The 22304-nt window shown below is 46.1% G+C and overlaps 1 protein-coding gene across 1 annotated transcript in view; it reads left to right on the plus strand.

Moving 5' to 3' along the window:
- The window catches only part of nsmfb (NMDA receptor synaptonuclear signaling and neuronal migration factor b), a gene marked incomplete at its 5' end in the record, with an annotated part of 74193 nt that overhangs the window by 13683 nt on the left and 38206 nt on the right, over positions 1-22304 (plus strand). The window contains 4 exons of the mRNA XM_083645127.1: positions 7098-7150; positions 9467-10222; positions 15926-15998; positions 21832-21897. Of these exons, the coding sequence (XP_083501253.1) occupies positions 7098-7150; positions 9467-10222; positions 15926-15998; positions 21832-21897 (948 nt within the window). The remainder of the gene's footprint in view (positions 1-7097; positions 7151-9466; positions 10223-15925; positions 15999-21831; positions 21898-22304) is intronic.

Raw genomic sequence — 22304 nt, forward strand, 5'->3', positions numbered from 1 at the left:
TCGATCGCTCTTAAATGTTAATATACTTGGCCAATACGTATCTATCATACAAAATAAAGCAAGCTGCCAAACGGTAATGTCTTCATTTAATGTAGAACGCAAAACATCGTTAAACCCGCATTCCTGTGATGAAGTTAACGTTTGAGTCGGCTTTAAAACGGAGGGTGGTGGAATAGTGGGAGGGACTATTTTATTTCGTGGAAGACTGATTTACAGTATGAATAACAGACATTTAGCCATTTAGATTGCTTTATTTATTACACATGGAAATATAAATGACTGGTCTTATTGTTTTGTTGGCAAGTGACCATGGTATAAGCGGGTTAATGCACTTCGAGGTGTACATTATCACTTTTTAAGGGACTTCGCGGAGGCAACCATCCTCGGCTTCGCCTCGGACGGTTCACGCCTCCACGTCGTCCCTTAAAAAGTGATAATGGACACCTCGTCGTGCATTAACCCTTACTTATGACTGATTACTGATGTTACTGACGACTCATTATCAACAAATCTCATTGTGTAAATATTTAGTGAAAGCACCAATAGTCAGTGAAGGAACCCCTCTCTTTGCTTTGTATTTTGATCACAGTCTTGTTGTAACAAAAGTGCTTGTGACATCTCACATGTGGCTTTGACTTACAGCTGAACATTTAGCCCACTTTGTAGAAAATACTGCTGATATATATATTGTGTATCGCCATTCAGCCAAAAAAATACAGAGATGTGATTTTTTTGGCCCATATCGCTCCCAGCCCTACCATGTATTTAGGACAACCCATGCATACACACAGACGCACGCACACGCACGCGCGCACACACACACACACACACACACACACACACACACACACACACACACACACACACACACACACACACACACACACACACACACACACACACACACACATGCCTCTCCTCCTTTATAAGGCTCTTGTGTATTAGTTCCTGTAGCATCACCGCTGTGCCATCCTATCACATGTGAATGTGTCCCCAGGCGTCGTCATTAGGCCGCATTAGGACGCCAAGCGTCGCTGTCCGACAGAAACCTCCTATCCCCACCCCCTTCCCCCCCCATAAATGGATTTAGTGGGTACCCAGAAATAACCTGTGCAAGTTTCAGGTACTTTGGCCCAGCAAAAGATGTTATATTACTGGTTATTCATTTTGTTATTACTATTACACTATTTAAAAATGGGATTTTATGGGAATGTTTTTTCTCCTTCTTTTTTTACGAGATACGAGGTTTCTGCCAACATCATATACCATCTGCTTCATGGATCATCACTCTCCCATCGCGCCTCGTTCCAAACCTTATTTACTATGATCGCTCCACTCCCTTCTCCCTTCTCCCACCCCCTTCTCCTCGTCACATGGCTGAAAACATGTGGGGAATGGGGGGGTGCATTTTGTGGGGTTGTGTGTTTATCATGAGCACTAAAAGGCCCGGGGTAGAGGAAAATACCTGAGGTGACTGTCTTCATAAGCTCATCAGATAAGCAACCGCTTCTGGCCTGTGGAGCACATCCAGGCCGACTCCTCCAGAGCCAGAGGGAGAGGAATATTGTGTGTGTGTGTGTGTGTGTGTGCGTGCGTGCGTGCGTGCGCGCGTGTTCTTGTACTCACGAATGTCACCACAAGGATAGAACGATGCAAATCCTTTTCTCACTTCTTCACATGGCTCATTTATTAGGACTAGACATTTAGCGTGCTCCGCCCGCTCATTTCTAGGGTGAAGACTCTGGAGACGATGCGCCATGGGTGCACTTTTTTTATTATGATTATTTTGCAACCCCACGCGTTAAGCGCTCCGCACGCTCTTCTTCTTCTTCTTCTTTGGTGTTTTATGGCAGTTGGCATCCTTTTATGTTGCATTACCGCCTCCTTCTGGATTTATCCATCCACTGTTTCCCTACATCCTGTGCTTCTAGTCCCCTCACACAATCCTGTCTGCCTCGGAGAGAGAACCCCTGGGCCGAATTTGCCCTTCGGTTGGAGTATCGCTTCGCACGCTCAACCACCAGAGTTTCTCTTTCTCAAGCTGATCAGTGATGTCACTCGAGCCATTGTGACATCACTGCTGATGTCACAATGTCTATGTGAACTGTGAAGGCGTGAAATACGTAAAATATTGCTGTAGCGTCCCCCCGTGGGCGCATCTCCCCCCATCTCTTTCCCCCTGCACCAGATTAATGCCCGACTCTTGAAAAGTGTTTCATAAAAATAAAAATAAATGTTTTACAACGTTCACAAATCCTATATTGGTGGAACTCTAACCCCACCCCCAAAACGCACACATACTTGCATACATACTATTCTTACTATACTACTTACTATACATACTATACTATATCTACTATACTATACTTACATACAGTACTATATACTATACTATATCTACTATACTTACATACAGTACTATATACTATACTACCGTATATCTACTATACTTACATACAGTACTACATACTATACTATATCTACTATACTATACTTACATACAGTACTACATACTATACTATATCTACTATACTATACTTACATACAGTACTACATACTATACTATATCTACTATACTATACTTACATACAGTACTACATACTATACTATACTTACGTACTATACTATGAGGACCTCGCATTGACTGTATTCATCCATTGACCTCTGTCCACCAATATGGATTTCTGAATGTTGATACTGATATTTTTTTTGTTTTGAAGCTTTTGTGCCAACATCAAGTATCTTTACTTTTTAATACCAAAACATTGGTCCAGTGTTCAGCCCAGAATTGTATCTTGAAGTTCTTTGAGCCCACAGACAACAGAGCCAATGGGGAGAATCAATTAGTGGAGATGGACCTGCTGCAGCCCCACTATGGGACTTTAGTTTAGCATCAAAGCTTCAATCAAACAAACAGAACAGTCAAATGTGCACAAACCAACATATCGGTCTAAGCCTAATTGGGAGATGGAGGTTACATACATAACCATCTAAATTACACCTGGCACTAACATGCGTTTTCTGTCATCAGATTGCAATCGGATAGTGCTCCACCATTGAAAGTACAGGTGTAAACGCCCCCAAGACACATTGAGGCCATTTACACCTGGCGTTAACATGCGTTTTCTGCCATCAGATTGCAATCAGATTGTGTTTTATCACTTGAAAGTACAGGTGTAAACACCCCCAAAACGCATTGAAGAAGGATTGCAATCTGACCAGCCAAACCACCTCCGGAGGTGGTCAGGGATGCATTGTGTACACATTGAACACAAGTGAAAATGCAATGTGTCCTCCCAATCTGGATACAGCAACTTTATGCAGATTGAGAGGACACCCATTTCTGCCATGAGATTGCAATCAGATTGCAATCTGATGGCAGAAAACGTATGTTAACGCCAGGTGTAAATGGAACCAGGTTAATGTGGTCAAGTACAATCTGATTGCAATCTGATGGCAGAAAACGCATGTTAACGCCAGGTGTAAATGGCCTCATTGAAGATGGATTGCGATCTGATTGGCCAAACCACCTCCGGAGGTGGTCAGGGGACGCATTGTGACCACATTGAAAACAAGTGTAAATGCAATGTGTCATCATCTCATCCATTTTGAGAGGACATCCGTTTTCGGTGATCAGATTGCAATCAGATTGCAATCAGATTGCAATCTGATCACCAAAAACGCATGCTAACGCCAGGTGTACAGTAAATGAAATCAGGCTAATGTGCTCAAGCACTATCCGATTGCAATCTGATCACAGAAAACGCATGTTAGTGCCAGGTGTAAATGGCCTTCTAGTTACATACATAGACATAGTTGACTTTTGTCCTCTGTGTGTGATGCGTTACAGCGGCCCATCGTCTCTCTGCACGCGTGGAATCTGTTATGGGAGGGAGGGAGTGTGGGGAGTGCGGGCGAGATAGAGAAGAGATGATTGCATTTTCCTCCTCGTGTCATCCCTCCCCCCCTCTCCCTCCTTCCCCCGCTCCCTCCTTCCCCTCCTCCTCCCCCTCCCCCTTCTCCTCCCCCTCCCCGCACTGCACGTGCCGCACGCCTCATATTTAATTACTTAGAGTGTAGTGTGGTGGTGGGGGGGGGGGGGGGGCACAGCTACAGCAACAACACAGCAAGAGATCCAGCCCTGTGTGAGTGAGTGAGTGAGTGAGTGTGCGTGTGCGCAGCCTATACGTGTGTTACTTGACATGCACGCTGTAAGTGTGTGGGCGTGCCAGCAGGAGAGACGTGTCTGTGTGTGTGTGTGTGTGTGTGTGTGTGTGTGTGTGAGTGAGTGTGTGTGTGGGCGTGCCAGCAGGAGAGACGTGTCTGTGTGGGTGACTGTGTGTGCGTGTGTGTGTGTGTGTGTGGCAGTGAGTGGGCGTGCCAGCAGGAGAGACGTGTCTGTGTGGGTGACTGTAACAAGAGCTATTACAGTTAAACGCTGTAGTACCACGGCTTTGACTTGTCTCTTGCCAGCGATACAGAGACCAGTGGAGTGTTTCATATTATTATCGCTTAAGGTTAAGCGTCGTTCATCCTATCGGCCGATGGTTTCACCAAGTGGCGAGGAGGCAAATTGAGCACGAAAAGATGTTTCTATTCGAGGCGTTCAATCATTTGTCGAGAAATTGTGAAATCCGAGCTTGAAATAATCAATTGCAAGTGGAATCGATTGATGCTTGGGGCCACTGAAACCGATTGATTTGTATAATTTCAAAAATACAAGCTTGTCGATGAGATCTTTTACTTTTTGAAGATATGCCAAATAAAAGATTTACAATAGTTTGATTGGCCCGATTAGATGGATATCTATGTCTGGGGCACAACTCTTGGAAAGTAGTTAAGGACCGCCCCCTAAGACCGAAACAAAACGCATGACAGACATATGAATTGACCAACCACGGACCTCCTTATTTGCGTGACACTCGTGGGGCGGGACCTTTTGAACGATGCACCAATGCATGCAGACAGCCGGACTCCCGCCATGATACTATTGGAGCCGCAACATTTCTTGCAGCCAAAAAAGTGCTCCGATGAGACTAATGCGGAATTAACTTAAACCTGCATTCTTTCGAATGCGCTGCAGGGGGCGACTCTATGGCCCCAATTTCCTAATGAGTTTATGGTCTCAATCGCCAGTTTCAAGTCTTCTTCAATACAGCATGATGTTCATTTTGTAAATTGTGGTCCCCATTTCAAGTAAAATAGACAATAGAAAAGACGCCTGTCCAGTGATCGCGCAGCTCGCCGATCACGGACCAATAGCAGGTCACTCCTGGCTCCAAATAACCAAGATGGTGATGGTGAAAATGCCAACCTCGACGCTTCAAAACGCGCGTGCCAAAAAAAACAATGGCTGACGTCACGTAGCTACGTATATTTATAGCGAGACGAAAGCTGATCTTCCTTGTGGCTTCAGGCGCACCTGTCTCTATTGTTCTTCAGCTAATCACCATTCTTTCAAGGCCACGCCCCCTCCCACAGAGGCTGCATTGAAGCGCTGCTGCCCGTTGTTCTTGAATGCAACACAAGTCAGATGAAACTGCGGGGGGGGGGGGGGGGGATTTGAGCTATAGGATGCCACTGTACTGCCTCAGCTGCCTGCATGGGAGTTTAATTCCCACCCATGCTGAAAATAACTATGCTGCCATGGTACCCCGAAGGCACCACATCGCTTGTTTTAATCCGAGAAGTCGTCATCCTTATGTTCCGGGAAGCCAAGAGGCAGCAGGGAGTCAGTCACTATGCTGAAAGAGAATTACAGTATATGTGTCATATTCTATTATGCTGGAGCAGTCCCCCACATACCGATTCCTGTACACCATGCCAGTTCAAGTGCAGTAGGCATCGCTGTCAATATGTGTGGTTCCATAACTCCGTGTGTGTGTGTGTGTGTGTGTGTGTGTATGTGGGGGTGCGTGTGTGTACTAGTGTGTACGTGTAGTTGTGGGCGTGTGTTCCCTTGCTTTATGGCTGTCACATGTAATGTCACCCTCCCCCATATGGGACCTAGCAGGGGAGTGAAGCTGGAGCAGCTAAGCTGTTTTCCAGCAGCATATTGTAACCTCTTGTGCGCAATGACAGTGGTGTGAGAGAGACACTGCTGTCATCTACTTGACTGACTTGACCATGTAATGACACCTGCAAAGAGGGTCTGCATCAACGCCCTACGGCTCAGAAAGGCCGTTTACACTTACAGGCAAAGACTCCTGCCAAAGCCTAACTGTTTGTGATTGGCTAGTGTTCTTCAGGCAGAGACTCCTGTGAGAGCTTAAAGGGATAGTTCAGTTTGTTTGAAGTGGGGTCCTATCAGCTAGTTCCATACACTAACTTAATTAGGTACAGTGGTCTGCAGGCTGGGGGCGCAGCGTGTAACGAGAGCCGACACTCAGAGCAGCAGCCAAACCAGCTTTTTCTCTGTAAGTACGTGGGGTCAACAACTAAAACGTAATTTAGCCACCTAAAACAACGCCCACCTAAACAAATCGATATCTGTGTACATGCACGCTCTATTTTGACCATTTTCAGCGCTTTACTTTTCCGCCAAACAGCAGTTTCATTCGGCACTGCTTTTTCTCCCAACCGTACAACTACCGTATTCCTCCGCTAAAACTCCAGGTTGCAACAGGTTGGGAGAAAAAGCAGTGCCGAATGAAACTGCTGTTTGGCGGAAAAGTAAAGCGCTGAAAATTGTCAAAATAGAGCGTGCATGTACACAGATATCGATTTGTTTAGGTGGGCGTTGTTTTAGGTGGCTAAATTACCCCATGCACGTACTTACAGAGAAAAAGCTGGTTTGGCTGCTGCTCTGAGTGTCGGCTCTCGTTACACACTGCGCCCAGCCTGCAGACCACTGTACCTACTCCAGTTAGTGTATCGAACTAGCTGATAGGACCCCACTTCAAACAAACCGAACTATCCCTTTAACTGTTTTGTGATTGGCTAGTGTTTTTTAGGCAGAGAATCCTGCGAGAGCTTAACTGTTTTGTGATTGGCTAGTGTTTCTCAGGCAGAGACTCCTGCGAAAGCTTAGCTGTTTGTGATTGGCTAGTGTTTTTGGCGGGAGGATTAACCAGCGTGCGTGTCGTCTCTCTCTGCAGAGCAGCCAGAGCGTTCGGAGAGTACCTGTCGCCTGAGAGCTGCAACGGAGCAGGTAGGCAACCAGCAGACACCCTTCACCAGTGCAGAACAGCAGCACACCAGGACACTAACATACTCCTACAGTGTAGACGGTTTTTAACTTGACAACAGAAACGTTCTAAATTGAACCCCAGCTCACTTCCTGTTGCAGTGTTTGCTAGTACAATAGGACAGCTGTCAAGAACTCCTATGACAGGAATGACAACTCCGTTAAAATGGTCTATACTGGACCGTATGGCTCGTAAAATCAGAATCTGGGGCTACTGCAATCTAGGCCCGAAAGATCCGAGATACAAGTGACGCTTGTACTCACAAGGGAAAAATGATACAAAGCTTGACATTTGCTAAAGTGGAAAGTGCAAAAGGCTTTTGAGTTACCGTAGCTTATCATGGAAAGCTTGCCTTGAGATGTCTATGGTTGAGAATATTTGTGTATCATTGTGTATGAAATCTCAGAATTCACATTCACAGACATTAAACTCTGTGGCTCTAATCCTCTTCTGTAGTTTTGTGTGTGCTGGGAACTACTGAAATAAACAAACACACAAAACAAATAATAAAAATAAATAAATAAATGAATAAACAAATAAATAAATAAATAAATAAATAAATAAATAAATAAAAACTACCAAGCCGACATCAAAATTGAAATAGAAACAAAACTACATGAGAAAAAAAGAAAAAAAACTATGATGACCCTTATTAGAGTATTTGGAGTCTATTCTATTTTCCAGTTCATATTTGGCTGGTAAAATAGAGCAAAAGTGACGGGAATTTTGGAATTCATCTGCCGCTCGGTCCAATATCTGAAACAAGTGTGTTTTCTTCTCACTTAATATGAGTATCTCTCAGTATCCAGCATGTCGCCCGAGCTGTTGAGCAGGTTGCATCTGGCTCAGCTCGTCCTGTGAGAAGATGCATGCGTCCGTCCTCCAGGGCACTCCAGCACCACGACATGGGGCTTGTGTGATGAACTCCAGGGCACTCTAGCACCACATGGAGCTTGTGTGATGAACTCCAGGGCACTCTAGCACCACATGGGGCTTGTGGATTGTAGTGTGCAGCATGCATGCAAAATGCATACTATTGGGACACACTACATCTGTCGTCACGTGAGCTTCCTGAACTCCGACCTCTTGCTCACTTCCGCCGACGTCCGCAGCGCCACATTTGAGTTTTTTATTATTATTATTTTTTTTATTCAATAAACAAAGTCTGGCAGTAACAAACAGTACATTATACAAAAAATTCAGACTAAACATTTACAAAATTGGAACAGACAATCAAATAAACAAAATAAAATAAATAAAGCAAAAACATTAAGTCAGAGATCTAAACAGGAATCAAGATATGCATGTTTTGGTACACACCATGCTTGTTTGGTTTTAACATATTTCAAGGCTTTCTTAAAGTTAATTATCTCATTCATGAACACGCAGCTCAGTCAGTGCGACGTAACTCCAGTAGGTGGCGGTAATGCACAAAAAGTTGTTTGCCAACCGCCATAAAACATTAGAAGAAGAAGAAGAAGACATAACTTCCTGCTGCGCAAAGGATTGTGGGGAAGTTTGGCTGAAGCAGCATGCATCGATGCATACTCCGAAATAGGAGCTGATGTAGTACAACATCCTGGTACTCTTGGCATACTGCATCTGACATACTATGTATTGGGACATACTAAATCTTTTTTTGCCTACTAAATAGTATGGAAGTATGGGTATTGGAACGGGCCTCTGGTGTGCCTTTTCCCCTCACACCTGTTGCCCATGTTCCCTCGTTAGTCTGCCCTGTTACCTGACTTTCTCCCCACCAATCACCAAGTTCTCCCTGTTTCTCCCCTGTGTTCCTACCTCCCCAGCTGCCCTCATGTTCTTGATTGCTCTTGTGTACAGTATATATCGTCTGTCTTGTTTGTAACCTTTGTCGAGTCATTGTGTTTTGTCACAACAACACGCCTGTCATTGTATCCCTGCCTGTACCCTGAAGACCTGCTTATATGTTCTGAGTTAGAAACTTCAGTAAAGGCTTTTGTTCCTGAGTCCTGTCTGCCTGTGTCTGCACTTGTGTTTCTGCCAAAGCCCTCCTCTATCAGCGTATCCATTTCCAAATCTTTCCCCGTTCCTCTCCTCTCCATCATCACCCATTGTTCTGCATTTCATCCCCCCCTCCCGAAAGTTTTGTTGGCTCGAGTGCATCAGTAGAACAAGCTTCAGTTTCTGGATCCCACCAAAATGACAGGCAGCTGAAGTTAAGGCGTGCCCTGGAAACATCATTTTTCCTTGATCCTTCTTCTTCCCTCTTTTCTCTCCCTGTCTCCCTCTTTCTCCAGATCATCTTTTGTCTGAAACTTTAGTCGTCCAGGAGTCGGACTCACCAGACGTCAGCCGCTTGCACAACATCAACCTGCCACCGCAGAGCCGCTGTTTGCCCATCGCTAAGCCCGACCAGTCCGACCAGCCCCAAGCCCAGCACCAGGCCAGCACCCTCCAGGCGCCGGTCCCCTCAGGCCCCTCCAAGCGTCGGCTCTCCGTAGAGCGCAGCCTGTCCTCGGAGGACCAGCCAGGTGTCGGAGCACCAGAGCGGAGCGTGGCGCTGAAGCCGGCCAGAGTGTACACCATCACCAGGGAGGGAGGGATGACCCTGGGGGGTCGCGGCAGCGAGGAGAGCCTGGAGCTGGAGGTGCTGAAGAGCTCCAGGGAGCCTCTGACCCAGGCCCCTGCCTCCTCCGCCAGCCAACACCCGTCCTGCACCAGCCAACCGGCCGCCGCCGCCGCCGCCCGTGGTAGCCATCACCGCGGTAGCCATCACCGTGGCAACCATCACCACGGACAACAGCATCAGGAAGGGCCCGTGGCACCGGCGCAGCCGCTGCAGAGCTCGGGGAGTGCCCACAACATCCGGGACTGGGGCGTGAGGAGAGGGGGGTCGCGGGACGACTACACTCCGGACTGCGTGGCCTGCATCCGGGCTCCGTGTCAGAGCCAGCGCTCCCTGGACCTGGACACCCCAACGCGGGAAGGGGGGAAACACCGCAAGAAGCTGGAGAGGATGTACAGCGAGGATAGAGTGTCTACTGAGGACAAGGGTAAAGATGGATGGATGGATGGATGCATAATGAGTATATGGGTGGGTGGTTGGATTCATATGGGTGGATATAGAGGGAGGGAGGGAGGGAGGGAGGGAGGGAAGGAAGGAGAGGGACTGTCCATTTGTCATTAGAACTTCTTGATCAATTTTTTGGTTTTATAAGACCAGATGAAACTTTAACGATGCCTGTGGGGAAATTGGGTAGAAGCCAGGCGCGGACTGCATAATCGGGCACGTCGGGCAAATGCCCAGTGGCCTGGCCTGGCCTGGCCTGGCCTGGCCTGCAATTTTTTTTTTTTTTTTTTTGGTGCCTGCAGTCAGGCCACTAACTGAACAGCAGGCCAGGCGCCGCCTACTGGTTTACTAGTGGTTATATTACTTTATTAGTTAGTCTGAAGTAATAATTACACTTCAGGGTTAAAGTGGGTGCATCTCACTGTAAAATTGGACTCGGCCCAAATTGGGCTTCAAACGGCCCAAATCTGGCTTCAAACGGCCCAAATCTGGCTTCAAATGGCCCAAATTGGGCTTCAAACGACCCAAATTGGGCTTCAAATGGCCCAAATTGAGCCGGCACGCGCGTCGGCCCGTATCGGCCTGGCCTGCTTGGTATCTAATGCCCGGCCTGAATTATGATCCCAGTCCGCCCCTGGTAGAAGCAGCAGCAAATTAATACTACTGCAGTAATACAATACATCAAAGAAAAACTTATTACTGGGTGAATTCCATGTTTCAAACACAGATATTGGCAATTTGTTGACCCACAAAAGGAAAAGAACCCAAACGTGACGTATAGAAGCGGCCAGGGGCGGACTGGGATCATAATTCAGGCCGGGCATTAGATACCAAGCAGGCCAGGTCGATTTGATTTGGGTCGTTTGAAGCCAGATTTGGGCCGGTTGAAGCCCAATTTGGGTTTGAAGCCCAATTTGGGCCGAGTCCAATTTTACAATGAGATGCACCCACTTTGACCCTGAATAAAGTAATAAAATCACTAGTAAACCAGTAGGCGGCGCCTGGCCTGCTGTTCAGTGAGTGGCCTGACTGCGGGCACACATTTTTTTTTTTTTTTTGCAGGCCAGGCCAGGCCAGGCCACCGGGCATTTGCCCGACGTGCCCGTTATGCAGTCCGCGCCTGGAAGCGGCTGCACCGCTTTAAAAAAAATCATGACTGACAGGACCCACTTACTCCCTTTTATATATGATGATGATGATGATGATAAGATCACAGTTATTCGAGTGACATCACTGATGACATCACTGATGACATCACACACACACACACACACACACACACACACACACACACACACACATGCCTGAGTGACATCTTCCGTCACAAATCGGACAGATAGACAGGACAGGAATATTATAATAAAAAAAGATCAGTTGCTCGAGTGACATCACCTATGACATCACAACTCCCCTATATGAGTGACATCACAGTTGGGCAATTGCAAATGCATTCAACGCGCACACACACACATACACACACAACTTCTCTTTTAACTTCTTTTTTCTTTTATAATATATTTATTCGCATTTTCATTTTCATTTTAGTTTTACAGGAAAATTGCAGAAATTGTCACAAAGGTACCCCCCAATCAATCCCTGCCAGTTACTTCCCTCCCACCCTCCCTTGCCAGACTGGCAAGCAAGACTACCGACCTCCAAATCTCCCCCACATCTCGCCAGATGCCTGAGTGACATCACAGTGACATCACAGTCCCCCGCACACACACACACAACACACAAATCTTGTGCTCCTACATCTCGTGCTCCTCCTACACACAAAGTAACTTATAGAAGCGGTTGCACCGCTTAGAAATAAAATATAAAAATTTAAATCACTTTGTGGGTCAAGGGGGGTGGCGCCCTAGCACCCTCTATTGGCCAGTCGCCACTGGAGGGGTGGTGCTGGAGCTCCAGCTTAACCGCTCTGGGGGAGGAGGTGGAGATTTTGGTTCTGCAGCGAGCAGCCTCTCAGTTAAAGCAGTTCAAGTAGAAATGTTCACAGGACAGGGATGGTCCACAAGGAAGTGAAGGGGGTGATGGCGCACGGTTGGAGGTGTTGGGGCGGCGGTAGTCTTCTCTCCTCTGCCAGCTCTTAGAACTCATCATGTTGCTCACCATCCGAGTCCTCGTCCTGGTCTGCCTCACCATCAGAGTCCTCGTCCTGGTCTGCCTCACCATCAGAGTCCTCGTCCTGGTCTGCCTCACCATCATAGTCTTCGTCCTGGTCTGCCTCACCATCAGAGTCCTCGTCCTGGTCTGCCTCACCATCATAGTCTTCGTCCTGGTCTGCCTCACCATCAGAGTCCTCGTCCTGGTCTGCCTCACCATCAGAGTCTTCGTCCTGGTCTGCCTCACCATCATAGTCCTCGTCCTGGTCTGCCTCACCATCATAGTCCTCGTCCTGGTCTGCCTCACCATCAGAGTCCTCGTCCTGGTCTGCCTCACCATCATAGTCCTCGTCCTGGTCTGCCTCACCATCATAGTCCTCGTCCTGGTCTGCCTCACCATCAGAGTCCTCGTCCTCTCTCGTCCGCTCTCCTCTGCCAGCTCTTAGAACTCATCATGTTGCTCACCATCATAGTCCTCGTCCTGGTCTGCCTCACCATCATAGTCCTCGTCCTGGTCTGCGTCTTCCACGTCCTTCACTTCATCCACATCCGGGGGATCGTCTGCTGGCTCCTCCATGACGTCTGCTGGGTCCTCCATGCCAACTCTCTGCAGGAACTTGGCGAAGCCTTCCAATGTTCTCTCGCCATCGTAGTCGATCACCTCGCGCTTCGCTCCTGCAGGGAAGAACTTGAAAGTGGGGAAGCGGCGGACTTTAAATGCCTTAATCCTATTGGCTGCGGAGTCCATCTTAGCCACGACGATGTAAGGGTGGTCGAGATACATAAATCCCAGCTTGTCCCAGATGGTGTCCAGCTGCTTGCATTGTTCACACAAAGGTGTATAAAACTCAACAAAGACGTCCTTAGTAGCATCAAAAACGACCTCCTCGAAGTTCTTGCCGACCAGGATTTTGACAGGGTTCTTGTCCCAGTCTTCAGGGATGTCCTGGCTCTTGAGGCGGGGCTTGAAGTTACTTTTCTTCAGCACCTTCATGAAGTTACTTTTCTTCTGCACCTTGATGAAATCATCATCCTCACCAATTCGGAGCTCAGCCCCGTTGGCCAAAGCCAGTATGCAGAGTAGGAACAACTTGAGCATAGTTACCATCAAGTATGTTTCTCGCAGCAAGATTTGTCCAATTTATAACCTCAGCAGGGAAGGATTTATGACATCACTGATGATGTCACTATGTCTATGCATAATTGACATCAGTGATGTCGCTCGAGTAATTGTGAGGTCATTGGTGATTATGTCATTGGTGATGTCAATAGTGATGTCATAGGGGTGACATCATCGAGTCATCGAGCTTGAGTGGAAATGTAGAATATGCCCCCCACATTATGACATCATTATGACATCATCATGAGGAACGGTGCGCCTCGCAACTCCAGCTAAACACACAGGCCTCCAAGTAACTAGAAGTAGAATCTTTGCACGCTGAGCACACACACACTCAGTTCTGAGGTGGAGACTTTGGAGACGATGAACCAAACTTTGCACGCTCATTCTAGAACAAAGTGCCCTTCAGGGATTTCTAACTTTCCCCCTTAACTCACCCTTGACCTCTTCCCCTGATCCTGATGTCACAATGTCTATGACCTGAATCTTGATGTCTAACGACGCTCAGTTGACTCCTCCCCTCCAGATTCATGCCAGACCCCTGAAAATTGTTTTGGCAAATTTTGGAGGCGATTACAGCAACAGTGCACCTGGCAACTCCGGATGGACACACCAGACGGACCCACAGACAGCTCTCCTATTATAGTCGTTGGATAGGGGGTATTAAACATAACACAACTGACCATTTTAACACTATTATAGCAGCAAACGCAAATTTGCTATATGCCAGGCAGCATGTGTGTTGCTGATGACGTCATCTGTCTCTGGCTGCCGGCCACTGATGACGTAATTTGTCCTCAGGTTTGTGAGTCAGTCAGCCTTCCGAGTGATGTCACTCGAGCAATTGTGATGTCATCAGTGAGTGATGTCATCAGTGATGTCATCAGTACTGATGTCATCAGTAGTGATGTCATCAGTGATGTCATGTCATCAGTGATGTCACTCGCATAATTTATGCAGCCTTCCAACCTTTGAGGGTTGTCAGTCAGCTTCCTTCCTTCCTTCAGACATAGCCAGATCTAAGAGGCCAGCAGCCAGCTGCCTGGCAAAAATGGCAAAATGACAGTAGAGCATCCTGCGATGAAGATGAAAAGAATGAAACAAGAGGTTGCAGTAGACTGTAAAATATTTGGTAACTGCGACCACTGAAAATATTTAGGGTATACAAAAATATACCCAAACTCTGAAGTATATGCAGTATACTATCAACATTGCTGGTGTCAGTTGAAATCAGTGTCTTCAAAAGGTCATCTTTTAACACGTTCACTGCCAATGACGTATTAATCCGTCAAAAATAATCCAACGGTTGACTGCCAATGACGTATTAATACGTCAAAAAAATGATTTTTTTTTTTTTGACCGTGGGATGTGCATCTAACCCTTTTACATCTCTTATATAATTATTGGAGCCACCGAACGTTTACAACCCATTCCACCGACCCACTAAGTGGCGACAGTGCTCTCCTGACTAGAGGAAGGCAAGCAAAAAGCAGCCATTCTCATGAAAATGGATGGGGGAAAACGCTTTCGTTTTCGCGCTGATTGCTGGCGATGCGGGATTGCAAATTTGCATAATAGATTACAGGTGGAACACACTTTGAAACACGCAGCATAAATATGACCAGAATCGCAAAAGCTTCATCAAAGCTCTCAACCAAAACTCCAAGAAGCGAGCGAGTCCATCCAGACTTCCTCAAACAGCGGCCGCGCAGACAGGCAGCAGCAGCAGCAAAGCAGTGAGACTGGTGACAAGCTTGTGACGGCCGCTGCAGCCAAGAAGAACGCCCACGGAGGGAGGAGTTGGAAGCAGAGGGGGGTTTCCTGCTGTTATGGAGGAAATTACTGTTCAAAACTATTGTTTAGATGTCTGACGTCTTACTGATGCCAAAAATGAATGGTTAAAGTGACTGTTCTATCGAATTTCACAAAAAGCCGTTTATCTCTGAATAATTTTTCTGACGCTGAAACCATGCTGTATTCAACTGCTAATGCTTACATAACTACTAACTCTACAAACTAACTCTTTTAGACAGAGAAAGCACACATTCTATTAGTTCTTTTGAGATATTGTGTGTTCACAAAATCTTAGCAGAAAAGAATCCTCGGGTCTTGAAAGATGAGCCAGAATCCTCAAAAAACCCCTCTGGCAGAAGCTAACTACAGTAAAAAAAAAACGTCTGGCAGTGAATGTGTTAAGAAGCAAAAAAAACAGCTTTGTTTTCAGCACTGTTGACAGTCTCGCACTCGGTTAGTTTTGAAACAGGCTTAATTAGGGTTGTAGATTAGAATGTTACTATAATTGAAGTTAAAATCACTGGAATTGGAGTTTGTTTTTTCACCTCCTGCTTCCTTGTCAAAAGGCACTCTCTCTGCCCTCCTCCGCTAATTGTAAGCCCCGTTTGAATGTTCCGCTTGGTGACATCATCACGCCTTCCTGTTTGTCTCCTGTGTTTTGCAGAGGACAATCCTAACAGCTGGTTCCCCAAAGAGAACGTGTTCAGCTTTCAGACAGCCACCACCACCATGCAGGCGTGAGTATGACCCCGCCTTCACTCCCACACTGTGCAGCACAAAGCTAGCTTCTCTCTCTCATGCCGTACAGCATCACTCAATCCACCGCCATGACGTTTTCATATCGTTTCACACTAACTCCAGTAGAGTTAGACACATATCGGGCTGCTCTTGGCTTTTTGGGGGTTATCCAGTATTTGAGATAGGTGCTAAAAGGTACTAAAATCATTTCTGTGTCTTTGGTAGATGGCTCTGTCTGGTGCACATGCCAACGTCAATAATTGTATAAGTGACTAAAGCTCCTTTTTGATTGGCCGAAAAAATCCCACTAATATCCACAAACTACAGGTATTTTTCTCAGTCTAAAAAGTGGCCAAGCCGTCCCGTTTAGCCGATCGAGCGAACCGGCAAGTGAGGTGGGTTATTCACGCGACGGCTCTGCGCGCCTGGTGATATAAATCTTGGCGGTGGTCTGCCTTTAGACTGCCTTTGTAAACGAAACAAGTCACACTTAAGTGTCATTCAAGTTCAGTCTTTTCGAGAAATTGCACGTCAATTTCATCAATATCCTCAAGAAGCCTAACAAGTTGAGGTTAGGTTTTCATTTTCTCCCTTTTAGGATGCTAATCGCCAACGGTTAGGCTACACTCCTTAAGCTATTGCATGCTAAAGTGATAGCATGCGCGTCAGAGCTATCTCCTAGAGAGATACAGGTGATTTATAGGTGCAAATCCTCTCATCTTAGGTACAATAATGAGCCAAACTCCGGAGAGAGAAAGAAACTTTCCACCCTGAAAAGAATAACATTCTGAAGGGAAGAACGGTCAGCTTCAATCTAAAAATATGAGTCGAGCACGAGCCTATTTCTAACACACACTGGCAGACTGGAGTGTGGCACAAGGCGGTGGAGGAAATCCAGGACACCGGAACCAGGTTTGGGAGTTAGGGTGTGTGTTGCCCTAGCCCGACAGTTCATTGTTTTTCTCAACTGTTCTCAACTGTTTGTGCGCACGCACGCACACGCACACACACACACACACACACACACACACACACACACACACACACACACACACACACACACACACACACACACACACACACACACACACACACACACACACACACACACCCCTTCACTCTTTCGACTGGTTAATTATCACCTATCACCCAGAGCTAATAATTATGACCCTGAAACACACAACGCTCGCCCACCATCATCTCTCCCCTTGTCTCTCTCTCCCATTCTCTTTCTTCTCTCCTCTCTTCTTCTCTTCTCTCCTCTGCTCCTCTTTTCTCCTCCTCTTCTCCTCTCTCCTCCTCTTCTCTCCTCTCCTCCCCTCCTCTCCCCTCCTCTCCTTATGTTGGTGTCTCTCCTCCTTTTCCATCTATCTCTGTCTGCCCATGTCTCCATTATTGGGGTCAGACTGATATATGGACCTGGCAATTTGGCTTCTTATTAAAAATGTGATATCGGTGTCATACCCCTCTGATATGATGGTCATGACACAGTTTGATTGATTACATATTTATTGTAGATCAATACTACACTGGTTGCCTATGGGAGGACCTTAACAGGAATTGATTATTATTATCATGGGATCAATAAAGAGTTTAGTGTCCCAAAGGCAGTTTGAGAGGCTTTTATACTCTGATAATAATAATACTAATAATATTGAATAGCAGCATCAAATATGATCTATAGGAGCTTCAGTCTAAAAAGCAATGCTATCGGCTTTCAAAAATCCATATGTCCCTAACCCTTAAGCTGTGTTCACACCGAGATATTTATTTTTCTCTCTGTCGCTCGATTCAACCCTTTGGAATCGCTCTGTCGCTCTGTTTAAATCGCTCGTCAACAGGCACAATAATTGACGGACATCTGGGGGCTATAACGTTACGCAATGTCATGATATTTGTCCACTACGAGCCACCGTAGTTGTTTACAAGCTAAGCCTATCAGCTCACCTATTCTCCCGGGTGAATATACGCTCAATGGCTCGTTTGCCTTGACTTTGTATGGAAACTCGATGCCAGCGAAAAACTTTAATAGGTCGGTGTGAACGCAGCTTTAGGTCCCTGTCATCTGTGCTCCACTCTTCTTCACTCCTCACTTGTTCTCACATTTGATATCTGCCAACACACTGCCCCTGCTGGCTTGGAGACTTCGAGTGGAGTACAAGTGGGACTACTCCACTCCAGGTCTGCTTTGGCTCGCCGTGTCCTCACTCACGCAGGCAGCCCGCTGTGACAGCTAGCTCTGATGTGTGTGTGTGGAGCATCTCTCTGCATGGCCCCGACGCGACTAACTTCTGTTTCTCTCCTCTTCTTCTCCCTCTGCTCGCTGTGTGGCTTCTTTTCTCCCACCGCGGCTGTAGAATATCGTAAGTAACACTCTCACTTGCCCCCATTGCTCCTCCTCCTCTCTCTCTCTCTCTCTCAGTTAGGTAACATGCCCTCAACCCTTTCCTCATGTGGCTTCTTTGTGCGATTGTGTCTGGTTGTGTCGTTAACCTCAGCGTCTGCAGGACCGGCTGTTTGAAGTTATAGATTCACTCAGCAGTCAACTGTACAGTGTGAACGAAGCAAGCAAGAATCAAATGGCCGGCATTTATATAGCGCTTTTATCCAAAGCGCTTTACAATCAGTAGGTACATTCACACACCGATGGCTGGCAGGCTACCACGCAGGGTGCTGGCACACCATCGGGAGCAATTTGGGGTTCAGTATCTGGCCCAAGGACACTTCGACAGGCAGACTGGAGGAGGCGGGAATCGAACCACTGACCTCTTTTATCCAAAGCGATTAGTGGACGACCCTCTCTACCTCCTGAGCTACAGCCGCCCCTTAGTGATGCTGTACCCATTGATTGCATACACACACTAAATATCGTACATTCATGAGTTGCGCTATTATCAGATTATGGGTGTCTCATTTTTAGTTCAAGTGAAAGACAGTCTACAGAGTATTTGTAATATTTCAACAGCTTATTAGTCGTCGTTCAACAATTCAACGGGTTTGCTTTTGTCTGTAGATGTTTGACATATTCCGTTTGCTTCCCGTTCCACACACCTGAGTGAGGACACCATCACCTCGAGCTACTAAATGATTCTGAGAATATGTAGGTACGTTCATTGGCCAAAAAAATCCCACTAATAGGTTCACCCAAAAATGAAAAATCACTCATTATCACCCCCATGCCGATGGAAGGACGGGTGACGCTTTTTAGTCCGCAAAACATGCGTGGAGTTTTCCAGGGAAACAGAGTTACAGCATTCTCATAAACAATTGAAGTGAATGGTGACAAATAGGCTTGGGCGGCATACCGGGTTATTTAGAAATACCGAAGGTATGATTTTCAATACCGTCAAAACCGTTTTCTATCTTTTTTGTTCAGCCAAAATAGTGGCAAGTGTCCTTGCCTGTGCCGGGCTTAGCCTAAATTATTTTTGGTAATTTATTTTTACTTTATTTGCCATTTGTAGGCTACTTTTCTTTTACCTTATTAATAGGCAACCATAATGTGTTACAAGCAACACTATATTGTTTAAGACCACTTTAAAATTAGCATTTTACCGGCTTGCCCATAACGGTGTCCATTCTGTTCGTTTGATTTTCATTCTCCATTGAGGACATTTGTGAAGAATATTGTGATGAAACTATACCATATATATACACCATATACTGTATAGTAGTATACACCAGTCTAATGTCAGGAAGGTATGAAGGTATGAAAAAATAGATACCGCCCAAGCCTAGTGACAAACTTTCAAATGATGCTCATTATTGTAAAAATAATGAAAATAAAGCTACTCTTCATTGCAGTCCCCAAAACCGGACAATTTTGCCAAGGCAAAATGTGTAGTTGGTGGCAGTGCTTTTCAGGTTATTGGTAATAAGTGCTATGCAACTTCATTATTAGCTAGTGGCAGGCCCGGAGCGCAGCAGCTGTCGCTCTGCCTGCCTGTCTGTCATGAAGCCCAGACTGCAGGACATGGCTTCAGTCCTGACATCCACTGTCACTGACACGGCTCATTACGCCTGCTGACACCTGTCACAGCCATTGCTATGCCTTTTGGCAAAGGCACTGTGCCAAACGTACACACTGACACAACCACAGATTGATCGACGGGCGGATAGAAAAAGCAATAATATAGCAGCAGCCTACTTTACATTCCAAAATGACAGACAGTCAGCATTGGGCTCATACTGGCCGCTCTGCTGTTTGATTCTATTTCATATTAGGATATTGTTTCAGTTTTTTTTTTTTACACGGTCAAGAATAGAATTCTGCCAGACATGCTGAATACTTATTTTCATTTAAAATGTTTTGGCATGAAAATGGTCCAATTTAAAGCTGTTGAATATCATCAGCACAGAGCATCAACTACTGTTGGTATTGGCCTTCATGATCCTATGTTGGTTGAACAGTACAAAACACTACACTACTGTAGTTTAAGCACACACACACACACACACACACACACACACACACACACACACGTGTCGTATATATACTGTATATATATATATATATATATATATATACTGTATATGTAAGGGATAATGTATAGTGAGCCGGTGATTACTGGCGAAATAATGACCGACTGGTGAATGATTGAGCCCGACGCGCAGCGGCGGGCTTAATGATTCACCTGAAGGTCATTATTTCCAGTAATCACCGGCTCACTATACATTATCCCGCTTAGAACACGGCCTACAACTAAATCATTCAATAATCTGACAAAAATAATTATTCAAATAGATTTTTTAATAGCGTTTTCAACGACAAAGCGGTTTCATTCGTAATAGGCACACAAGACACCACAGCTGCAACTGGTTGGCCTAATTAGTAGTGTCTGCTGACAAAAGGCTCTTATCAACTGATTAATCCAGGTGTGGCAGAGCAGCGGTCGGTTGTCGAGAAATAATGACCGGTGAATCTTGTTGATTGACCAATCAGAATCGAGTATTCAAGAGAGCCGTGTTCTAAATATATATATATATACACATATATACATATATATACACACACATATATACATACATACACACACACACACACACACACACACACACACACACACACACACACACGCACGAAAAGGCAGCTTGGCTAGCACCCTGTGTACTCGACACCTTAATCTCTGTTCATTTTGGCCCCTAACTTGCATTGTGGTCCTTCTGTGTGTTTGTGTGTGTGTGTGTGTGCGTGTGCGTGCGTGCGTGCGTTTGTGTGTATGTGTGTGTGTGTGTGTGTGTGTCTTCTGCCTCTGGTGGATAAAACGTCCCTGTGCTGCTGACCCTAACCACTTCGCAAGGATGAGCAAGGCTTTCACTAACCCCCTTGGACTAACCCTTGACCTCTGCCCCACCCCCACACTGACTGGAGCTTTACATTTTTGCCTGAACCCAGTTGTAGGCTACCGCATGGGCTTATACGTCTGGTCAAACTGAATCTCTCTTAAGCGCTGGGGTTTCCACTCAAATATTGATGGAAACTTGAGTGATTTTAGGCTTAAGTCGGGCTTTAAAGGAACACGCCAACAGATTGATTGGAGCTAACTAGCGGCGCGTGGCTACTTTCTACTGCACGTACAGAGAAGAGAAGCGTATCTATCTTGTCTTACTAACGGGAATATAGCAAATAGGTGAATCTCCCAAAAATGTTGGCACGTTCCTTGATCCTAAATAGCATAGTCGAATTGTTCCTAAAGAGTTAATTACTCGTCGGGTCAGTTTGGGTTCAGACAAAAAATGGTTTGGGTTTAGGTCAGGAACGGCTAAACACACGAGTCAAGTCGATGTTCCCCCGGCCGATCCACTTAACACTTTCACACATCCTGCCGGCAGGGCTTTCCGAGGCATTGCTGAGAAAAAGAGGCAGAAAAGAGAGCAGACAGCTGCCATGATGGAGAGGTACCGTGTCCTGTGCTGTGCTGTGCTAAAACCCCCTGTTAGAGAGGTACCGTGTCCTGTGCTGTCCTGTCCTGTGCTAAAACCCCCTGTTAGAGAGGTACCGTGTCCTGTGCTGTCCTGTCCTGTGCTAAAACCCCCTGTTAGAGAGGTACTGTGTCCTGTGCTGTCCTGTCCTGTGCTAAAACCCCCTGTTAGAGAGGTACCGTGTCCTGTGCTGTGCTGTGCTGTGCTGTGCTAAAAACCCCTGTTACAATCCCTGTTTTAACAAGTAGCCTAGATTTCGGCGTTGGAATCATGACATTTTCACACCCTTGTGGCAGATCTTTTTCCGGTTTTAAGAAAAAAACAGCAAAACATCAATTATCTTCGTCTCCCACACAGACAAGCAAACGCACTCTGTTTCTTCT

This window comes from Poromitra crassiceps (genome assembly GCF_964638095.1).
Source record: "Poromitra crassiceps genome assembly, chromosome: 10".
Classification (NCBI taxonomy): Eukaryota; Metazoa; Chordata; class Actinopteri; order Beryciformes; family Melamphaidae; genus Poromitra; species Poromitra crassiceps.